This window comes from Triticum urartu, chromosome 6 (genome assembly GCF_003073215.2).
Source record: "Triticum urartu cultivar G1812 chromosome 6, Tu2.1, whole genome shotgun sequence".
Classification (NCBI taxonomy): Eukaryota; Viridiplantae; Streptophyta; class Magnoliopsida; order Poales; family Poaceae; genus Triticum; species Triticum urartu.
In genome coordinates, this window is record NC_053027.1 from 546,800,193 (window position 1) to 546,823,140 (window position 22,948).

The 22,948-nt window shown below is 43.0% G+C and overlaps 3 protein-coding genes across 4 annotated transcripts; 1 reads left to right on the forward strand and 2 right to left on the reverse strand.

Moving 5' to 3' along the window:
* Positions 1–7,821: 7,821 nt before the first annotated feature.
* LOC125515149 (DNA replication licensing factor MCM5) lies at positions 7,822–13,111 on the reverse strand. The gene is made up of 19 exons (XM_048680588.1): positions 12,838–13,111; positions 12,632–12,746; positions 12,395–12,538; positions 12,129–12,308; positions 11,926–12,024; positions 11,670–11,803; positions 11,488–11,593; positions 11,276–11,410; positions 11,097–11,174; positions 10,527–10,631; positions 10,351–10,442; positions 10,102–10,234; positions 9,899–9,994; positions 9,729–9,826; positions 9,562–9,652; positions 8,786–8,895; positions 8,488–8,617; positions 8,302–8,403; positions 7,822–8,189 (listed from the first exon to the last, which is right to left on the reverse strand). The coding sequence occupies exons 1-19, from the start codon at positions 12,993–12,995 to the stop codon at positions 8,106–8,108; spliced, it is 2,190 nt and encodes a 729-aa protein (XP_048536545.1). The 5' UTR covers positions 12,996–13,111; the 3' UTR covers positions 7,822–8,105.
* Positions 13,112–14,631: 1,520 nt separating this feature from the next.
* On the forward strand, positions 14,632–18,933 carry LOC125515150 (aspartate aminotransferase, chloroplastic). 2 transcript variants are annotated; one of them, XM_048680589.1, is made up of 12 exons: positions 14,635–14,814; positions 14,906–14,965; positions 15,423–15,602; positions 16,145–16,339; positions 16,415–16,453; positions 16,566–16,655; positions 16,776–16,884; positions 17,001–17,110; positions 17,518–17,661; positions 17,741–17,907; positions 18,126–18,390; positions 18,510–18,933. In XM_048680589.1, exons 1-12 carry the CDS (start codon positions 14,758–14,760, stop codon positions 18,639–18,641), a joined length of 1,548 nt encoding a protein of 515 aa, XP_048536546.1. In that variant the 5' UTR covers positions 14,635–14,757; the 3' UTR covers positions 18,642–18,933. The 2 variants fall into 2 exon arrangements, with proteins under 2 accessions (XP_048536547.1, XP_048536546.1); XM_048680590.1 differs by lacking the exon at positions 15,423–15,602 and having other exon boundaries at positions 14,632–14,814.
* Positions 18,934–19,679: 746 nt separating this feature from the next.
* On the reverse strand, positions 19,680–22,948 carry LOC125515151 (SAC3 family protein A-like; the record flags this gene model as incomplete). The annotated part of the gene is given in 7 exon segments (XM_048680591.1): positions 19,680–20,044; positions 20,531–20,721; positions 20,857–20,990; positions 21,427–21,557; positions 21,882–21,941; positions 22,047–22,187; positions 22,796–22,948. Coding segments are annotated over 7 exon segments (786 nt in total). The 3' UTR covers positions 19,680–19,975.

Here is a 22,948-nt window from a genome sequence, read left to right on the forward strand (position 1 = left end):
ATTCTGAAAAATCAAGGATTTGGAGATGCGCCCAACAAACAAAAATGGAGGGAGAGTACATGGAATATATACCAGTATGTGTAGTTATTTAAATAGTTTAAATTCAAGCATAAGCAAAGGTTTAAAAAATCAGGTTTTTTTTAAAATCACATTTCACAGGGCAAAGAAGACGGACGAAATGTTGACAGCCGAACAAACACATGGAAAAGAGCAAGTTTCAATTTCCTAGGCATCGACTCTACTCAATGCAGAACACCCAAATGTTGCATTCATGAATCAACTTATTGTGGTGCATCTTCAGTTCGACATAATGTAATTTAGGGCTAGAAGGGTTGTTGCTTAGTTTAGGCATGGTTGATAATAATCATCTAAGAAAAACCTTGCTTGTTAACGGTTCGTCACTTGTCTATCTTGCAATGGTACGTATACAATTTGGGTGCCAGGTGGGGTGATGTGGCTAATCCATCAAGAACCACTAGTAGAAAACAGGGCTATGGTCCAGGCCGGCTCAGCCCATTAGTCCCGGTTCAGTCTAGAACCGAGACCAATGTGGGCATTGGTCCCGGTTCGTGAGCCCAGGGGGCCGGCCGGGCCACATGGGCCATTGATCCCGGTTCGTCTGGACCTTTTGGTCCCGGTTGGTGGGACGAACCGGGACCAATGGGCCTCGCTCCTGGCCCACCATCATTGGTCCCGGTTGGTGGCATGAACCGGGACTAAAGGCCCCTTTAGTCCCGGTTCATGCCACCAACCGGGACCAATGAGGTGCCTATATATACCCCCTCGCGGAAGAGCAGAGCACACTGCTCTGTTTTTTTCTGGCCGAGGGGGAGAGGGCTCATTTAGCTCAAATAATGAATTAATAGCAAACAGAATGAACTATAAAACTTTTATGAAAATAAAAACAATCAATTAAAATATTATGTTCTGATCAACTAAAATAAATCTATAATATTCTTCAATAGCAAAAAGAATATAATTTTTGTGACCTAAAATCAAACTATAAGTATTTAATTGTAAGTATAAATAAAAAATAAATAGCAAAGAAGAAAAAAATTTCTATTTTTATAGTAAAGTTATTCATAAACTAGTGATTCACACAAATTTTATAAAATTCAAATTTAAACTATTCAAAATTTTAAAACTAATGGCACTAACAGAAAGTTTATAATTTTTGTGACCTAAAATCAAAAAGAAATCACTAAAAAACTATAAGTATTTAGTTGTAAGTATAAATAAAAAATAAATAGAAAAAAAATTCTATTTTTATAGTAAAGTTATTCATAAACTAGTGATTCACACAAATTTTTAAAAATTCAAATTTAAACTATTCAAAATTTAAAACTAATGGCACTAACAGAAAGTTTATAATTTTTGTGACCTAAAAACAAAAAGAAATCACTAAAAAACTGTAAGTATTTAGTTTTAAGTAGAAATAAAAAAATAAAAAACCAATAAAATGTAGAAATAAAAAAGAAAAAACCAAAAAAAATGCCACCTACTGGGCCTCCACGGCCTGAATACGACTAGAAACCCTACATGGGCCAGGATTCAGGCCCGCAGAGGCCCAATAGGCCCACAGGCAGTAACAAGTTTAGGCTCGAAAGCCTGCATTACAGAGGAGCTCGAATGGGGAGGCACAACAGCGCTTATAAACAAGTGCCGGCGCCCTTCAGCTAGCGATGTGGGACTAAACCTCAGCTAGCAATGCAGCACAAGGCCATTGGTCCCGGTTGGTGGCACCAACCGGGACAAGGGGGCATTGGTCACGGTTCATGGCACCAACCGTGACCATTGCCCCCCTTTAGTCCCGGTGGTCCCGCCTCCTTCGTCCCGTTTCGGCTGCCGAAAATTGGCCTTTGGTCCCGGTTCGTCGCACCAACCGGGACTAAAGGGAGCATTAGTCCCGGGTCGTAGCACGAACCGGGACCATTGATGTGGCTATATAAGCCACCACTTGTGAAATTTTGGCCAACCGCTCCCATTCGCCCCGACGCCCCCAGGCTGTTCGTCGTCGTCGTCGCCGCCCCGAGCCCGTCGTCACCCCGCGTCGTCGCCCCGCGCCCGCCGTCGTCGCCCCGCCCCGCCCCGTCGCCGCCCCGAGCCCGTACGTCGTCACCCCGCGCCGTCGCCACGAGCCCGTCGTCGCCCCGCTCCCGCCGCCGTCGCCCCGCCCCGTCGCCGCCCCGAGCCCGCCGCCGTCGCCCCGCCCCGTCGCCGCCCCGAGCCCGTCGCCGCCCCGAGCCCGTCGGCGCCCCGCGTCGGCGCCCTTTAGGTTGATGATATGATGATGTTTTTTTTTCTGTTGATGATATGATGATGTTTTTTTTGTTGATGATATGATGATGTTTTTTTTTCTGTTGATGATATGATGATGTTTTTTTTTCATATATGCATTTTTTCATATATGTATTTTTTTTAAGTTGTTAGTAGATATCGATTTTAGGTTAGTGCATTTTATCACTGATTTTAGGTTAGTTGAGCCTCTTTAGTGCATTTTATGTTTGTTGCATTTTAGGTTAGTGCATTTTATGTTAGTGGAGAGGAAAAAGTAAAATAAGGAAAAGGAAAATAAGTAGAGAAAGAAGGAGAAGAAGAAGGAGAAGACGAGGAGAGGAAGAAAAGGAAGAGGAGAAGAAGAAAAAATAGAAAAAATTTTCTTCTTTTTTTTCTTCGATCTTCTCCCCCTCCCGATAGGAAAGTTTTATATAGAAAGTTACAATTTTAGAAAAGTTTTATATATGCAAAAATTACAATTTTAGAAAAATAAGGATAGGAAAGAAGAAAATAAGAAGAGGAAAGAAAGAAGAAGAGGAGAGGAAAAGAAGAGAAGAAATAAATAAGAAGAAGAAAAAAGAAGAAAAAAAAGAGGAGAAGGAAGAAAGGAAATAGACGTCTATTTCCTTTCTTCCTTCTCCTCTTCTTTTTCTTCTTTTTTCTTCTTCTTATTTATTTCTCCTCTTCGAAGGCTTTTTCTGAACTTTGTACCAAAAAGCGAATTATCCTATCTGGGACTCCGTTCCAGAACAACTTTGAAGAGCTTCGTACCATCATGCACATGTTACTTTCGTCTAATGATGAAGACATGGTTTTGTTGAATCCTTTGACACTAGGTGGTCGATATCACTTCTCTCTGTATGCATATATGTTCATGACGATCTTCTGTTTCCTTCGTTTGCTTACTAGCTAGCCAGCGTGTCTAGTCCTCTCTATACGTATGTATAGTACGTAGCGTCGACCAAGCACGGACATAAGAGAGGACACTTCTCTCTATTAATTATAGCTAGCTAACATAATATATGAAACACCTAAATTACCCCCCCAAAACCCCCAACCCCCCCCCTTTCAAAAAAAAACAAAAACCCCAGCCACAGAAATGCTGACGCGTGGATGCCTATTGGTCCCGGTTGGTGCCACCAACCGGGACCAAAGGGTCTTCTGTCTGGGCTCTGCGCACTGCCCACGTGGAGGCCCATCAGTCCCGGTTCTGGATTGAACCGGGACTAAAGGGTCGGGGCATTAGTACCGACACTTTAGTCCCGGTTCAGGAACCGGGACTAAAGGCCCTTACGAACCGGGACTATAGGCCCTTTTTCTACCAGTGAACTTCAAAGACAATGATATACCTAAATTTGTGTTTGTCTACCATAATAATGCATCTGCTACAGTGATGTAGTAGCTAGACTAGATCTATCCTAGTTAGATGGCGATCATTGTGGCGGTACTCCTGGGACAACTATGATTGAGTTCTTATAATCTCAATTGCTTGGTATTTCTGGTGGGAACTCCAGGTTCTTTATACACGCACCTTGTCTTGAGAGGCAAGGCTTGATGTCCTCACACATCATTATTGGTGTATGCCAACGAGCTAGAGGAAATATATAACGCCCTCGATGCGGCTATATCTTCTATATGTCGAAGCACGGCTTAGAGGCATAACCGTATTGAAAGCAATGTCGCAAGTGGGGTAATCTTCACACAACCCATGTAATACAATAAGGGAAAAGATACATAGTTGACTTACAATCGCCACTTCACACAATTACATAAATAAAGCATTACATCAACCAGATACAATCAAGGTCCGACTACGGAACTAAAATAAAAAAAGACTACCCCGAATGCTATACAGATTCCCGATCGACCCCAACTGAGCCCCACTATTGATCAACTAGAACGAAACAACACAAAGGACAATATCTTCATCGAGCTTCTCCTTGAGCTTGGTTGCGTCACCTGCAAACTGGTTTTGGAAGTATCTGTGAGTCACGGGGACTCAGCAATCTCACACCCTCGCGATCAAGACTATTTAAGCTTATAGGTAAGGTAAAGGTATGATGTGGAGCTGCAGCAAGCGACTAGCATATATGGTGGCTAAACATACGCAAATGAGAGCGAGAAGAGAAGGCAAAAGCACGGTCGAACAACTATGATCAAGAAGTGATCCTAGAACAACCTACGTCAAGCATAACTCCAACACCGTGTTCACTTCCCGGACTCCGCCGGAAAGAGACCATCACGGTTACACACGCGGTTGATGTGTTTTAATTAAGGTCAACTTCAGGTTTTCTACAACCGGACATTAACAAATTCCCATCTGCCCATAACCGCGGGCACGGCTTTCGAAAGTTCAAAACCCTGCAGGGGTGTCCCAACTTAGCCCATCACAAGCTCTTACGGTCAACGAAGGATATTCCTTCTCCCAAGACAATCCGATCAGACTCGGCATCCAGGTTACAAGACATTTCGACAATGATAAAACAAGTCCAGCAACACCACCCGAATGTGCCGACAAATCCCATAAGAGCTGCACATATCTCGTTCTCAGGGCACACTCAGATGAGCTCTCCATACAACTAAAACCAAACCTCGAGTTTCCCCGAGGGGGCGCTGCACAGGGCTCTAGTTTGGACCAACACTCAGAGGAGCACTGGGCGGGGGGGGGGGAAAAATAATGATGACCCTCAGGAGCGTGACCCCCAAAGGAAAAGAGGCTAGGTGGCGAATGGTAAAACCAATGTTGGGCATTGCTGGAGGAGTTTTATTCAAGGCGAACTGTCAAGGGGTTCCCATTATAACCCAACCGCGTAAGGAACGCAAAATCCGGAAACATAACACCGATATGACGGAAACTAGGGCGGCAAGAGTGGAACAAAACACCAGGCATAAGGCCGAGCCTTTCACCTTTTACCAAGTATATAGATGCATTAATTAAATAAGAGATATTGTGATATCCCAACAAAATATCCATGTTCCAACATGGAACAAGCTCCAATCTTCACCTGCAACTAACAACGCTATAAGAGGGGGTGAGCAAAGCGGTAACATAGCCAAACAACGGTTTGCTAGGACAAGGTGGGTTAGAGGATTGGCTTAACAATATGGGAGGCATGATAAGCAAGTGGTAGGTATCGCAGCATAGGCATAGTAAAAGAGCGAGCAACTAAGCAAGCAAAGATAGAAGTGATTTCGAGGGTATGGTCATCTTGCCTGAAATCCCGCAAGGAAGAAGAACGAGTCCAAATGAGGTGCGGTTTTCGGCCATGCGATCGTGATCAAACGACCGAGATGATGGAGAGGTCTTAGGTGGGTTTTGGGCCAAATTTGGAGGGGTGTTGGGCTGCAACACACACGAGGCATTTTCGGTCCCTCGGTTAACCGTTGGAGTATCAAACGAAGTCCAAATGGCACAAAACTTGACACGCGGTCTACCGGTAGTAAACCAAAGCCGCATGATAAGTCTCGGTCCAATCCGAAAACGTTTAATACCCGCACACGAAAAGAAGTAGAAAGGACACCGGGTGACATAGGAGCGCCAGATTGCAAAACGGACAACGGAGAAAATGCTCGGATGCATGAGACGAACAAGTATGCAATGAAATGCACATGATGACATGATATGCAATGCATGACACGCAAGCAATGACAAGGCAACAACAGCGAATAACTGGAGGACACCTGGCACATCGGTCTCGGGGCGTTACAAAACAACAAGGGAGTGGTCAAAGTACTAGCTAGAACATGTTACTGTCGGGCCAAGTCCCTCCACATTGAGGTGTGTTGCTCGCAAGTCCAACACGTGAGCCGTTGATCTCAATTACATCGAACGGTTGTGAGAGCTTCCTGATGAAGGGAGTAGAAGAAAACTCTAGCCACTCCACTCATGTATGGTGGTGGCTGCCATTGTGAGAGTGAGAGAGGACACATAGAACAACACAACTCATGAGAAGAGAGAAAGAAGGAGAGGTAATTCTATCCAGACTTGATGTATATGACTAGACTAAGGTGGTTGTCAAAGGCTCAAACATGCTTGCGGCACCAAACTTGATGCGTTAGTTCCTTACTTTGAGCATCAAATATGAGAGTGGTTTCGTCGGTTCAGTCTGCTGCAGTTTCAGCACATAATAGTTTTTGGAGACAAATAAATTGGGTAGGCAAACGACGTTCAATTAAGTTGAAATTTGGAGCGTATCTCAGGAACTTGTGTCTATTTGTCTGAAAATTTTGTGTTGTTTGCCTCAGTGGTTTGATAGCAGCTGGCGAAATATAGAAGGAGACAAATTGTGTTTACTACTATTTGCTGAAATCTTGTCTCTTGTAGTAGTAGTAGTTGTTGTTCTTGGCTGACAACATGTTGAGTGTGTTGTAAATCTCTCTAGAGAATCTAGAGAAGACTCTATACACGTTCATGTTTTTTTTACTCCTAGATCTTTCCATGTTAAATTTCTGTGTCACATGTGGATGTTGTTTGTGTTTATCCTGTTGCTTAATTGTTGATTAAACTTGTCCTCAAAATTCATTACAAATGGAGGGAGTTGCATTGTGCTGTGCATAATGGTTGTGTCGGTGGGAACTAGTGCATTGCTTTGTTGTTTTCATTGCTCGCCAGAGAGGCATATAACAATGATGTAGTCCCAACAGTTAGAACATCAAGAAAGTTGTCCAAGGCATAGTTTTTCTGGACTCCATAACCCTCCAAGCAAAACACATACGACCAACTAAAAAAAAAGTTTCATTAAAAGGTGTTTACATTTTCCACATGGTTTCATTTTTAGAGAAATAGTAGGCGAGTTAACCTATTGGCTAATGCACATTTTTTGTTAGATTATGTACATTACTAACAAATAAAACTACAAAGACTTGCAAAACTGGCCAGCCAGCAATGGAAATCACAAGGTTTTCTCCTAGCTTTGCGACAAACCTTCTCCGGGAATATACATCATTAAATATATTATTTTTAACAATTTGGCATAGAAACTCTCAAATTCAAGATCTTCACCCACACCAAAGGGACCAACCTTACATTTTTAGAGGATATAGTACTTGGCATAATACTCAGGTACAGGATAGTCAGAGCTATAATTCCGCTCCCTTTAAAAGCATGGCATGTTCAAAGTCATTAGCATCAAACAGCGCTGCCCATTTTCAGGTTGATCTTTTTTTTTTGCTTCTAATAGACTCTCCATAGTATTACCAGCCTAACACTTGACTCTTTGAAGGTGTGCAGAACTATTTAAACGTCACTACACCTTCTAGTTTATGGACTATATGGTACTGGTTAGGGTTCAGGTGAATCGTTCATGTTCATGTTCATCTTCCCCAACCGCCCCACGTACCACCGGCCTAACCGCCGCCCCAGCCATCCCTCTAGCCCCAGTGATGAACGGATTTTTCAAGCAAACCTACTAAATTCAGGCGACTTACAAGTAGCTAAACTGGGACTATATACCTATGTGTAGTGACTTGAAGATGTTATTTAAACTCAAGCATAAGCAAAGATTAAAAAAAACAGATTTTGGACAAAGAAAACAGGCAAAGGGCTGACAGCAGAACAACACAGGGCAAAGAGCAAGTTTCAGTTTCCTAGGCATACTCTGCTCAGCTGCAGAAGGCCCAAATGATTCATGAATGAACTTACTGTGGTACATCTTCAGTTCGACAAGATAATTCAGGGCTACAGCTACAGCTTTAAGTAGTACAACTACAACTCAATTTCAACGAAGCAACAAATTTCCTCAGGAAACAGGCTGCAGTGTCAGCACTACTTATACACACACATCAGATGGCCAGAGGGTTCCATGGTAGTTCCATCGGTTCAGTTCAGCTCAAGCCTTGCGGACAATCACATGGCGCTCCCTCTTGTACTCCACTTCGTCCCTCTGGTGCATGATCACAAGGGCTCTTCTCACCTGAAGCAGCAAAGGTAAAGCATGGTGAGAAACCGAGTGGCTACAGATTATTTTTATGCATGACATTTCGTATGTGAGAAAAATCTGATGTGTGGGATGACAGGATGCTTACAATGGATTCATTCAACCCCATCCGGTTCAGTTCATCAAGCAGCCGACGTTCGGATATGTGGCTCCCGATTCCCATCCTTCTCTTTATCTGCGCTTCTGCTTGCTGTTGGGATGAAGTGAACGATAAACTCAGCAGATGCAAAAGGTTGAAAACGCTGGGTTTTAGTTTTGGATGCAATAGACTCACCTTGATTTCGTTTGCGATCTCCGGTGACAAGTTCAGATGCTCGTTGATTCCAGATCTTGCGGCGTCCACAGTGGAGACGTTGAACAGTCTAAATGCCTCTTCGATGTGCTCTGGCGTAGCCACACTAGTCCTGAGAACCACTCACATGTCAGCAAGGAATGCCATGATATTTGTTTGCCAGAACTTTAGCCACAAGTCATGATGTTAAATACATAAAGATCTTCTAAATGTACCAGAATCAAGCAAGTGGCAAAACAATGTTTGTGGAATAATTAGCATGTGATCAGATTGCACTTACAATCTCATCTTTGCAAGAGATTCGCTCAACCGTATAATAGCTTCAAGCTGCCTCACAGTGATGGGTATGGCTGCAGCTCTTCCTGTCTCATGGGATTGTTGTCTCATTTTCTGCATAATGATAAAACAAATAGGTAAATGTCTCGTATAAAAATGATAACTATCGTCTAAAAAAATTTGATTGTGACAATCACCATGAAACTATCATAAAAAAGGTCTTGAGATTTTCAGAAAGCAGATGCAGAGAATTATTCAAACTGTTGCGGCATTTGCCAGAAAAAGATGCAGTGGCAGAAATCCAGCCAGAACTAAATCACCATCCTTTGGAACAGCAAACATAAACATGGAGAAGCTCAAACTCACGCAATAGCAAAACACATGTACACAGTAATCACCAAGACAAGAAAAAAATATGAATAAAATCACAGTATACAGCAACAGTTTATCATGTCCATTCAAGCTTCTGATCAGTAAGTTCCCAATCTCTATTTTATCATCATTAACGCAAACTTCAACTCTACATGTCTTCTCTTGTGCCTGGCAAAGAAGAAATCTTCACCAAAGGCACAGATAAAGCTTATATGTAGAGGAGCATGTTATAATAAGATTTGGCTAACTTTCATCATTTCAGATGGAAAAATATTTGGACCTTCCTCTTAACTTTAAAAGGCTTCCAAACAAGGAAATGGCAAGTCCAAATAACAGATATGTTCTCATGAACTTTAAGCTGACTCATTATGTAACCAGGTAACAAGGTGAAATTCTGCATAGACATACCTGTCTGATCTCAACGTATTTGTTCTGCAGCATCTCTGCTGCTTTTTCTGAGAGTCGTGGTCTACATGTGTTGCGGCAGTACTCAACGTACCTGCAGATTTGTGAGATTGTGAATATGATGGAGTTTGACAAATTGAGTGAAACATAATATGAAAACCCAACCACACCTTTTCAGCCAATTCTCTCCTTCATTGGTATCTGCGTTCCTGTTTACTTGAGTTGCAGCACCACTGGCATGCACCTTAATGATGTGGTTTGCTATTCGCTGCATTTGAAGTTCATTTAGTCTTTGAACTTAAAAAATTACAAGTATCTGAAGAAAGAAATTGATCCATACCTTATCTTGCTCATACATTCTGACATCTTTAACTATGAAGATTAGATCAAATCGAGAAAGGATTGTTGTCTGCAGGTCTATGTTATCTTGTGCAGTCTGATGAACAGCAGAAGACAGTTTATCAAACTTAGCACTAGAATAGTATATTCATTTTAAAATCAAAATAGTAGGCAAGACAATGAAAAAAAAACAGATTGACTAACCTTAAGGTCATCATAACGCCCTGAAATTGGATTGGCAGCTGCAAGAACTGAGGTCCTTGAATTAAGTACTGTTGTAATGCCAGCCTTGGCAATAGATATTGTCTGCTGCTCCATGGCCTCATGAATTGCAACTCTGGAACCACACAAGAATAACAAAACAGATTAAAACGAGTATGAGAGAGAGGGTACAAAATAAACAGGTACACAATGTTATATTCTAGTTTTGACTAATAATTGGTTAAATTTTACCTGTCTTCAGGCCTCATTTTGTCAAATTCATCAATACAAACTACTCCACCATCAGCCAATACCATGGCTCCTCCTTCCAAATAAAACTCACGCTGTGCAGGAAAAGAATAGCCTTTTACACACAGAACAAAAACTTGAGAGTAACAGAGTAAGTAATTTGATTTAGACAAGCATACCGAGTTACTATCCCGGGTTACAGATGCTGTAAGACCAGCTGCAGATGAACCTTTTCCAGAGGTATAGACTGCAATTGGTGCTGTCTTCTCTACAAACTTCAGAAACTGTCCAAATGTAGAAATGCATGTCACTCACTCAGAAATCATTGGTCTTTACAATAGTGTAAAAACCAGAAACAATTAATTTTGGCAAATTATGTTAACTAAACTAGTGTATCACATGAATTCAGAGTGCAAGCCGTGACATTTTTTAGTGAAAGGGTAGCACTTCTGCATAATGCACAATAAAAGGTTGAGTACTGAGTACATAAGTATAATCTACTGACACATGCAACAGCAAAAGGAGAGCAGGAGCTTAATCCCTGAAAGTTGACTGACTTGAAAGCTACTTGCTAGTTCAAGGTATCAAACTAGATTATGTTTCTCTCCTTCCAAATATTCCAGCAAGCAAAATCAGTAATCACTTACAAATTTCAACAACTCCAGGGAGTTGACAAGACTAATATGACCTATATTGTCATGTTTTTTGCCAACAAACTAAATGCTGTGATAACTTAAAACAGCACTTGCCTGGGATTTTGCTGTGGATGGATCACCCAAAAGCAAGGCATGAATGTCCCCTCTCAAACGGACGCCATCTGGTAGCCTCTGCAGTAGACAATAGTTCAAACAGCATGGGAGCACTCACGATTAGCTACGGGATACAGATTAATTTGCAATGCATATCAGAGGCTGATAATATCAAATACCTTTTTTGATCCCCCAAACAGAAGGCAAGCAATAGCTTTCTTGACATCACCATGACCGTAAATTGAAGGGCCTATCATTGAACAAATCTTGGCATATGCATCCGGCCTCTGTGCAAATTCTTTGAATTCCATTTCCTGCAACCAAACAAGTTAACATTACAGGAAAAAAGTGCAACTCCCATGATTAATGAAAACACTAAAAATTAAACTACCTCATCGAGTGTGAAATGTGAGGGGCCATTTGTGTTGTCATCTCGAGACTGCTCTAACCCCACGATTCTAATGTAGGGCTGTTTAACTCCAACAGCACCTTTCTGGCTGCAAAATGAATGTACAGCGGCATCAGCCATGTAACCAGCTTAGCTAACAGCAAAAACTCAGTTCTGAAACATACTTGTTCGTCCCGGATGCTTGGAATACACTGTAGATGCCAATCACAGTTAATCTAGTCCCTGGAACAATTGTCTGAACAAGATGTCTGTCTACAGAAAGCAGCACATTCCTTGGAAGCTCACCAGTTGGAACATCCTGGAAGATGATATTAACAAAGATTAATGATTGTTGTCATGTCACAGTAGTTGGCAAGTGAACATCGTATAAAAACGGATTACTGCACAACTCAGCAGTTCTGCAGGAAGCATAATACTAACCTCAGGATTTTCCTGCAATTTGAGAGTCTGTAGATCCACATACTTGCTCTTGTCAGGGACTGCAATCCAGGGGTCCAGGGGGCAAGGCTCTTCTCCAGGCTAAGGAAACGAAACGATCAGATACATCAGTACCACCACCATTAATAACAATACAAAAACTAAACAGCATGGCAATGATTGAATATGATCACTGGGAAATATACCTGAGGAACATGATCACAGGATCGTGGGACAATAGCCCCACCTAGGCCTGGCCTGCACGGCACAGTCCTCACACTCCTGCAGTTCTTGCAGAGCAGTGTCACATGAGTGGCCTTGGCTTTCACCCTCGATGCGGCAATTGCAATACCCGCAATCTTCACCAGTTTGGACATGTAATCCGCCTGTAATTTTTTCGTTGGTTATCAAAATGGAGTTCCTAAAACTCTCTGAAATCAGCTAATTTTTACAGAATTGGTTTCAGAATGACCCCAATAGATCTCATGGAGACGCAATTCTCCTTGGAGGACAGGAAGATCTGCACATCGCCGGTGACAGGCTCCTCCATCTCCCCGGTCTCGCCCGCGACCTTCGACCTAAGGCTGGCGAGAACCTCGGACCCGGCCGTCTCGAACTGCAGAAACCCACCACGCCAAGAATTAGACACCAATCCCTGAACCAACAGGAAAAAGACACACATGACACAGTTTCAGAGATGGCAACGCACCAGCGGCAGGTAGTCTGCGGGCGCCTTGCGGATCCTGTCGGCGAGCTCGGCGTCGAAGGCGTCGAGGTCCTCGATGGCGACGGTGACATGGTCGCGGTTGTGCACGAGGCTCTCACTGCAACATATAAACGCGTACACGGGTTAGCCTAGCCCGATTCGACAACGGCGCCAGATCTGGCGAGGGGAAGGGGAGGGGCGGGGGGTACCGGTAGGGGAAGTCGCCGGTGGGGCCGGTGAAGCCGCGGAGGAACTCCTTGAACTTGCGGAGGGCGGAGTGGCGGGTGATGTCGGCGGCGGCGGGGTCGCCCTGCGGGAACTGCGCCTGGTCGCTGTAGAAGACGGCGCCCTCGTCCCAGCCCGACATGGCGGCGGCGGCGGCGAGGAGAGGGGCACGGGCGCGTGCGTGGGCGGGTGGGTGCGGACGCGGCGGGGAATGGGAGAGGATGGGAAGGGAGACGGCGAGGGGGGTGGGGATGGGAGTGGTGGCGCGAAGAGGGTAATAGAGGGTGGTTTGGCGGGAAAGCGGTGCGCGTTTTGGCGGGAGGAGGCTCTTGCGCTCCGCGCTCGTGCTCCTCTAGGGTTTGGTTGGGTTGTTCTTGCGGCGAGGCCGGGTTCGTTGGTGGGCTCATAGTGTGTGGGCTTGGGCCTGGACTGATAGTGGGCTGGTAAAGGTGTCCTAAGTGTCTCTTCTCTTTTTACTAAAAAAACCTTTTTGATGCTAAAAAAAGTATTTTCTTATTCAACAAAAAATCATTTTTTTCTTGGACGAAAATATTGTATCTCAAAGATTATTCCATTGCATATTCATTCTTAACAAAAAAAATATGCGTATACAATATATGCATATTAATATTTGCTTAACCGAAGACTGTAACATTTATGGTCATTCTATAGGAGATTGTAAAGTAGGGCGTGTACATCGCATTTTGCAACTGCAAACAAACAGTACTAGAATTGATAAAAGTCCATATATTGTATGCGGACCAGTAAGGGCGCCCCAAATCTTTCTTTTTTGTTACTCTGAAAAATGCTCTTTTTTTTACTAAATGTTCTCTTTTATTTTTCTTGAAATGAATATTTTCTTAACATATTATTGTCAGAAAATGGTTATTATCTATTTACAAACGGACGACCTGAGTTCCATTTTATTCCTTTTGGAAGGAATACATATAATATCTTCTTAACTAAAAGCATGCAAATTTTGGTCATTTTCTTAAGAGATTGTGGAGTAAGTTCAGACACCACATTATTACAGTTACAAAGTAATTCTAGAATGAACAAGAATTATGTGGATTCGCACAAGAGGCTTGCTACTTACGGAAATTTAACATGCAATACATATGATACGTTTTTGTCTAGCTTTTGCTTCCACTTAATTAATACATATTGAAATGGTGATGGAAGGGGAGGCAACAGAGAAAACGGCGAGAAGAGGAGTTAGGACGACCAAAAGAAAAGAGAAGGAGGAGGAGAACATTGAGACGGACGATGGTGTATGGGTTTAATTAAACCTCCCTACACCGCCATGTCGGTGAAGCGCAAAAGATTTTGTTGACTTGGCATGCACGTGTCTCTTAAAACAAAAGTGCACTTTCAATTTAGGTTAGTTCTAGAACTGGACTACAGATGGTTGCTCGTCCTCAAAGTAACTGGCAAAAGGCAGATTGATTTATTCTTGTCGAGATTCCGGACACAATTGTGTCATGCCGTTTCAATTTTTAACTACCGAGTTGCGCCGAAGGTGGTCGTTCTTCCACGCTAGCTTTTGACAAATGGAAAAGGCAAGCATGTTTTTTTTTGAAAAAATATTGAAGGTAGACAAACAATTCTCTCCTCGAACGCAACCCAGGGAATACCGTGGGTGTAAAATGCAGCTTGGGCCTGGTTTTCGGAAGCAGAGTGGCTCGAAATCGACGGCCGAGGCTCGGCCACGTCGCCCTTCCGGTTCGAATCCGCGGCCCCGGAAGTCGACAGCAGAACCGAACCAGTATCGCCAAATCCGTCCAACAAGACCAACCTCAGTTCCGACGGAGACTCCAAGGCCATCGCCATCCACCCGTGCTCCGCTCTGATCCCAGATCACCCTCGCCCCATCCTCCGCGCGCTGCAGCTCTCGCCCCACGCGGATGGCCTCCGCCCTCTCCGCCCCGGCGGCCTCCGCCGTCGCCGCCGCCCGGTGCAAGGCACGGGCCCGCCTCCTCTGATGCCGAACGCGTCTGTCTCTCTGCCGGTGCGGTGGATTCTGAACCTTTTCTCTTTTTGTCGTGGGCGCAGGTGTTCGGAGGAGGAAGGAACGATGGGAGGGCCGGGTGCCGCGTCGGGGTCGCGAGGAAGGTGATTGGTCCGATCCTGTGTCCCCGCTCGCTCTGGCTTACCCAGATCCCGCATTTGATTTGTGAAGAATTGGTTTGGTTCTGTAACGCGACTGTGCTAGATGGTTCCGGGCCCTGTCACAGGTGTTCATGCGTGCACGATTTGTTGACTGATCCAATTCAGGGCTGCTAGTGGTTCAGTGTTCATATGCACGGTAATGCTCAGAATCGACTAAGCAAGCTCCTATATAGTCTGCACCGTGATTGGCAATCGTGCATGATGCTGCAAGCTTTTAGAACAACAGCGGTTCATGGAGTACCATGCACTGGACTGCTGGGGTGCCTCCTGGGATTCAGCCGTCACGAAGCTCTGATATATGCACATTTTCTGTTATAAAATTTCTGTGGCCTCGGAACTTGCTTCCTGGGCCAGTAATTCAGGACTGCTAGTGGTTTTACTTGCGGTGTTCTCGATTCAGGGCTGTGATTTCCAATTGTGCACGATGCCACAAGCTTTTAGAACCATACTGAGTCACGCGGAATCGTATCTGGGCTGCTGGTGCCTCCTGGGATTCAGACTTCGCATGACTCCGATACGCACCTTTCCTAGCAATTCAATTTTTCAGCGACCTTTCAGCTCTGCTAGTCGGGACAGAGTAGTAAGTACTCCCTCCGCCCGGAATTACTAGTATAGACGTATTTTAATTCTAGATACATCCATTTCTCTGACAAGTATTTCCGGATGGAGGGAGTAGAAATAATAATAATCAGGAACACTCTTAAGGATTCGGAGGAGAGTGTCGTCTGTGAATAACTTCTGTTCATCATAAATCATAAAGTATGCTGACTTCTTTTGAGAACAAGCAGTCATTGACACATGAACAATCATGAAGCTGCGCTTTTATTCTGCACAGCTATAAACATGCGCGTGCTTAGTCCAGGCTTCTTCTGGTAGAAGTAGTTATACGTATTTACTGTACTTATAGTGATAGGACCACTCTAGAGTTGCTTGTTTCAAAGTTGAGGCACATTGCAGTTGGTTGTGTAGCTGGTTAAGCCAGCATCTCTGTTTCTCCATGGATAATCCTTTTGCATGTGACGTCAGCTGTGTCTTGAAGCCTGGTGCCAGGTCAATATTTGACATCTCTTGATATGGTTTGTGTTTTGAAATTTAATTCTTCCTTTGCCGTTTTGGATGCAGAATACTAGCCACATAACGATGGCAGTTGCAGTAGATGCTTCTCGCTTTGAAGGAGTGCCAATGGCCCCTCCAGACCCGATTCTTGGGGTTTCGGAAGCATTTAAAGCAGACACAAGTGATCTGAAGCTCAACCTTGGCGTTGGTGCCTATAGAACGGAAGAGCTACAGCCCGCTGTCCTCAATGTTGTCAAGAAGGTAAGTCTAATCGTCCTTGGCATTTCCTGAATAATTTAGGTTCCTATTTTGATGTGCTACTGCTACATGTGGTAGGCTGAAAAACTTATGTTGGAGAAAGGAGAAAACAAGGAGGTACGATGGAAATTTTACAATTCGGATGATTTGGACTTGGTCATAAAGAATCATATTATCCTTCTCTTCTTTCACTGAGAATGAAAGGCTGAATGTTTTCTTTATGGTGCAGTATCTGCCTATTGAAGGCTTCGCTGCATTTAACAAAGCAACTGCAGATCTATTGCTTGGAGCTGACAATCCTGTCATCAAGCAAGGACGGGTATGGATTATGCAGCCCTTGCCATCGCTCTTGTTATATTATGACTGCCTGACAAGCTGTCACCTGAGGAGTTTCCTCTTATGTTTAGTTAACCTTATTTAGTAACCCCTCCTATTGTAGGTTGCTACTCTTCAGTCTCTCTCAGGGACTGGATCATTACGCCTTGCTGCAGCTTTTATTCAGAGATACTTCCCTGATGCGAAAGTACTTATATCATCTCCCACATGGGGTATGTATGGCGAACTGGGAACTGCAACTAGTGCTCATGACTTCATGTGCATAAGTCTATTTTTCATTGTTTTCTGTGGTGAATCTAAAAAATTCGTCCAATTTATATGTTAACAGGAAACCACAAAAACATATTCAATGATGCTAGGGTACCATGGTCAGAATACCGGTATTATGATCCCAAGACTGTTGGGCTGGATTTTGAAGGAATGATAGCTGACATACAGGTACTTAAAATATCTGTACCAAGAAAATTAACCATTATTCAAATATTGCTCTTTATATTGCTATCTTTAATTGGATGAACTTCGTTATGAGTAGTTTTTTTTTCATTCTATTGGGTTGCACTCACTGGCAGAGCGTCAGGTTGGGTCATGTGTTGTCCCATCCTTCTCTTCAAGCATTCTCTTAGGATTTGATTTTTTTTTGCCTCACTAGCAACAAATGGACCGCTCTGCTGAGCTGGCCCCTTCCTGTGCTCCCCCAGTGGTTGCACTATTTTGTTTGAACTGCAATGGTTGCACTCATCATAGGAAACTTTGCAATCTGGAAATGAAGTGACTTTTCCTTTTTACTATCGTTAACTTATGCACCAGTTATTGTTTGACCTAATGTTTTACTCTTTGCAAACTAGGCTGCCCCAGAGGGGTCTTTTGTTCTGCTACATGGTTGTGCTCACAATCCAACTGGAATTGACCCAACTCCTGAACAGTGGGAGAAACTGGCAGATGTGATTGAAGAGAAAAAACATATGCCTTTCTTTGATGTTGCCTATCAGGTGAGTCGTTTCATGCAAGTTTTTTTTTAACTTTATTTTCACAATTTGCCTCTTACTGACTGTTATATTTTCTTTGTAGGGTTTTGCCAGTGGAAGCCTTGATGAAGATGCATCTTCTGTCAGGCTGTTTGTTAAGCGTGGTCTGGAAGTGTTTGTTGCACAGTCTTACAGCAAGAACCTTGGTCTATATGCAGAAAGGATCGGTGCGATTAATGTCATTTGCTCAGCACCAGAAGTTGCAGATAGGTAACCATGTGTTCTAAATGGCTGCCTGCCTGCCTACCTACCTAATTTTTTTCCTTATCATTCTGTTAGATAAAATGCTATTTTGAATTTCTGCACTTTCATCCTGCACACTGTACGGTGATAGTCCTACTTAGGGTAAACCAAATTGCTGCAACAGTGTCTTCATTGTAAGAATATGTATGAATTGTCTATGTATTATGACGCTGGAAGCTTTGCAGGGTGAAGAGCCAGTTGAAGCGATTGGCACGGCCCATGTACTCAAACCCACCTATTCACGGTGCCAAGATTGTCGCCAACGTTGTTGGAGACCCTACCATGTTCGGTGAGTGGAAAGAAGAGATGGAACAAATGGCCGGTCGGATCAAGAACGTTCGGCAGAAGCTTTACGATAGCTTGACTGCAAAGGATCAGTCTGGCAAGGACTGGTCTTTCATTCTGAGCCAGATAGGCATGTTCTCGTTCACAGGCTTGAACAGACCCCAGGTGACTTTGCCTTTGAATCCCAGAGATGACAAACTGTTTTGACGTATTATCTTTGAATGATATGTCGGCAAAACGTATCATTGTGTAACCGTCTAAGTTCCCTCTTTCGTGTTTTGCAGAGCGATAACATGACCGATAAATGGCACATATACATGACCAAGGACGGGAGGATTTCGTTAGCGGGGTTGAACCTGGCGAAGTGCGAGTACCTTGCCGATGCCATCATCGACTCCTTCCACAATGTCAACTAGATTATGATTTGCGTCGCGGCCACGCTACTGCGATTAGTTCCTTCTATAGTTTGCTGGGATTTTTGGGTCCTTCCAGCTCGAGTTTTTAGTCGCGATGCTGATGACGTGTCCGGTGATTCAGAGGTACAGTAATAAAAATAATTTGGCAAAACTCACGGATGCTAGGCGCTAGGCGCTAGGCACTTGTACCGTTGTACGGTCCTTGCAAGCTTGTAATGCTGATTAATTATGTATGATGGCATCTCCAATTAGCCTTTTGAGTGCTATATCTCAAAGTTTCTTTTTTGGTCAAGAGGTATTATTATTTCTGGACTTTGATTGTTCGGTTACCGGAGCTCGGCATGGGCAGCTGTGTGTGTTTTCCCATGAGCAATGCCCGGAGATTATGGAATGCGTCGGGGCCTCTAAAATGTACTTCAAAGTTTTTCTCGGCTCACAAATTTTTTTCCGCGGCTCTGGGTCAATGGCAAAACCAGCGGGTTTCTGATAGCAACTGCTGTGCTCTCAGTGTTTTAAGCACCTACCGACTCTTGCGATTGCATCTTCTACTCTGCTGGGTGCTGCAAGTTCTTACGTACCAGCCATTCTGGCTCTCACAGCTGCAGCAGGTGATATGAGTACTATACAAATAATTTGAATCCAAAATCAACTTCAATTGCAAATCTTTTCCTAGTGTAGTCCGGAGATCTAGCAGATGCTAACCTGATAGAAATGAGTAGTTCAGACCACAGACTGCAGTTAAATGGGCAAATTTGTCCTTGCCAAAGGAAATCTGAAGAGTTTACATCGGCTCTTAACGCTGCTGAATATAGGGCGGAATAGGACGGTTGGCTGTTCTAGGAGCCCCAAGGATAGGAAAAGGTTTGACGGTTGCTCAGCACGCCAGTGAGAGCAACCGTGGACTGACAGAAAAACATCTGACATGAGAAGTTCTTCCATAAGGAACATCGTTACTTTGCCCGAATGAGCTCTTCATTCAACATTTCCAAGTTTTTAAGAAAAGTGAATATCACCCGGCAGACGCTTGAAACGATGAGCTACCACGACAACTACTTCACATATTAACGATGTTACTACATGGGGACCCATATTCTTGCTCAACCACATGCAAGCCGCAATGGCAGATCCAAGAGCTGAAAAAATAAATAAATCTGTTCTAGCTAAGCTACTGAGCCAACCAACAGGATCCGTGATAAGTTTCAGTAGTAACATCAGGGAGGACATACAACAAGTGATGAGTTCACCAAGAGCTACATTGTTTCAGCGTTATCAAGCACCATTCCCGAGCAGAGGAGTTTTGATCAGTGATTCTTCAGTTCAACCGGCGGTTCAGATCAGCGGGCTTGGAAAGCACGAATACCATCAGCAGCAAGTTCTGGCTTAGAGACGAGAGCTGTAGAGTCCTGCAAAATGGCAAGGCATGTGTTAGGCTGCAGCATTAGGCTTACAGTTTTGGTTAATCCTTCTGGAGTCACTAGTTTCAGAAATCTGGTAGCAATCTGATAGGAAATATATCCCGTGATTTAAATAGCAGCAGATAAATAACATGCTGGCAACAGAGTGGCAAAAGCTATATCATTTCTATAACAACCTCAACCTCGAGCATTTTGTGAGCGCACTATCCGTTGATCACATAAGTGCAGACCCATCATGCAATTTACAATTACGTATGCATCATGTGTTTGAGTGATGAAAAATTCAGAGCATGTCATTTCAGCATTTAACAAAGCTACAGGCCACATTGCCTTCAGGTCAGAAACAAAGAATGAACAGATAATTTTCTGTCAGATAGGTAGCAAAAAATGAATCCTGGGGGATCCCAAAAGCTAGTAGCTGGAGTAAATGCGGCGATTGGCTAAATGTACAAAGGTATAATGCGAGGTAGGTACCTTTGGCAGTAAAGCCATCTCCCCATTCTCGAAGGATGATAAAACAGCACCATGACTTTTAAGCCAATCAACACTTCCGTCTACTGCAGCAAAACCTAAGATTTTGGATACGTATTTAACAGGTATCTTGGTTGCGTAGGCCTTTGCCATACATTTTAAACCTTCAAATCTCATCTTCTCAAAGCAGAGACCTAGAAAATCGTAAGCATGTTCACCATTAACTACAATTAGCATAAATGGTAACCAACGGTTGTTATCAACATAGTCTAATAACCACATATCTGATGACCATTTGCATAAGAAAGTCTAGGAAAGATTTAACTTACACATCAGGTAGCCATTGAGGTTTGGAGCCACCTTGTAGAGTTTGAAAAATGATGCATAGTTCCCTGTCTGTATACTGTGAGCCACTTCTTTGGCATGCTTCACAGTTTCTTGCTGTTTCAGGTCGCTTGACAGCCTAGGAAACAAAATGAACAGTGTGGTCTTTAATTAGTGGCAAAACATTGGAGCAGTTATTCAGATTCGATACCTTACTTGCATAATGCACGAGGGCTTTTGTGCAAAAGATTATTTAAGTTGCCATAAGGTGCAGTGGCAGGTGACATATAATGGCTGTCTGGTTGAGTTACAGGAGTCGGTCTTATTTCTAGACAATAATACACCAGTATGTTATCTGATTTTGATGAATGTTAAAAGATCAGTTCACAACCACGGTTAACAGCATTTATTTGAGCAGGTTGTGTCTGTTTTGAAAACTCAATTATGACACTAATAGAACAAGGGTATACAACATATCTATTTAACTGTGCCAGTGAACCTATCGATGATATTTTTAACCGTACTAACCCTACTCTGTTTGCTTTTTATGTCACAATAAAAGGAAAAATATATACCTTCCAAGTTTAGACATCAGTTCAGTATTTTTGTCTTGAATCGCAGACAACAATATATCATAAGCTGCAAATTCACCATGATGGCCACCATTCCGCTTATTCCCATAGAGGCAGTGCAGCTTCGTGAGGCACTGAAAATCCAAGAAGCGCGCAAGAGCAATACCATGAGATAAGTGTGTGCAAATAATCACATTACGTACAAAAAAAGGGGAGCTGTAGCAGGGCTAGAGAACAATTTCACATAAAGAACATGTTTTCCCGAATTCTAATTCTGATAAGCTTGAAGTTGCTGATTATATATGCAAAAAAGGTACCAATTCTAACTCATGTACAGCCACAAATAGCTAATGATGCATAGAAGACAAACATAACAGATTTGCCATATATCTCAAACCAAGTATTCTTTAATATATCTCAAACCAAGCATTCTTTAATGTATCTCAAGGAGTACTAACCAAGTTAAGTTCAGCCATATCTCGATTGCACAACGCAAGTCTTGCATGATACTCATAAACCTGAAAAGGTAGAAAATGGTTGTAGAAGAGAAAAGAATATGTTAGAACAACAATGTAGTCTGGTGCCAGAAGTGAAATAGGGAAAATATAATTTGTGGGAATAACCTGCACAGAAAGTTCATCCTCTATGTTCTGGATAGTCATATCTTGACGAATTGATTTCAGTTGATCTGTTTTAAAATTGTAGTCTTTACTTGAGACCTGGACAAACTTCAGGGCTTCTACAAGTACAAGCTTTGGTCTTATCTGAAAGACAGGAAAAGAGGTCAATTGCTGTTTAGAAGTAGCAAAAGGAAGATAAAAGTATATCAAAGGAAGAAAAGGAATTCAGAGAAACATGAGTAGTGGTTACTGCATAACTACAGTATTTGGCTCTGACATTCAGAAATTTGAACTTCACAAATAATAGTACTAAATAAGATAGGAAATCCATAGTAGTGGTTACTGTATAACTACAGTAATTTGACATACTACAGCAGAAATCAATGGCTCATAGCCAGATTTGCACAAGAATCAGTCAATGAACAGTTCATATACATATACAGTCAAAAAACAGATGTCATACATAGATGATCGAAGCTACAAAATCTTTCCTACATCTAATATAGCAGACAGACATTAGTCAAGTTTGGGCTGTAGCAGAAATTTTCTATCCAGGAGATATACCAACGATGCAATTTGCAAGCAGCTATTCAATGGCTAATGACTGATGCTGAGCTACAACATGGGATCAATAACACGGTCCGATAAAAGATGGACGGCAAGTGGGATCTGGGAACTATGATTTCAAGGCATCTTCTTTCAAAACACTCACACCAATAGCAATTCAACTGAAAGTTCACTGAAAGTCTTACCTTTGTTGCATCTGGAGGCCTGGTGAGACGGAAGTAGCCTTTCTGTACATCTGTGCACATCCCTACAATCAGACCAGAGGTGATAGTCCCATCCCCTTCATCCACCGTAGCTTCTGGCTTGATCTTTCCTTCATAATTTGCAGCTTCCGGTCT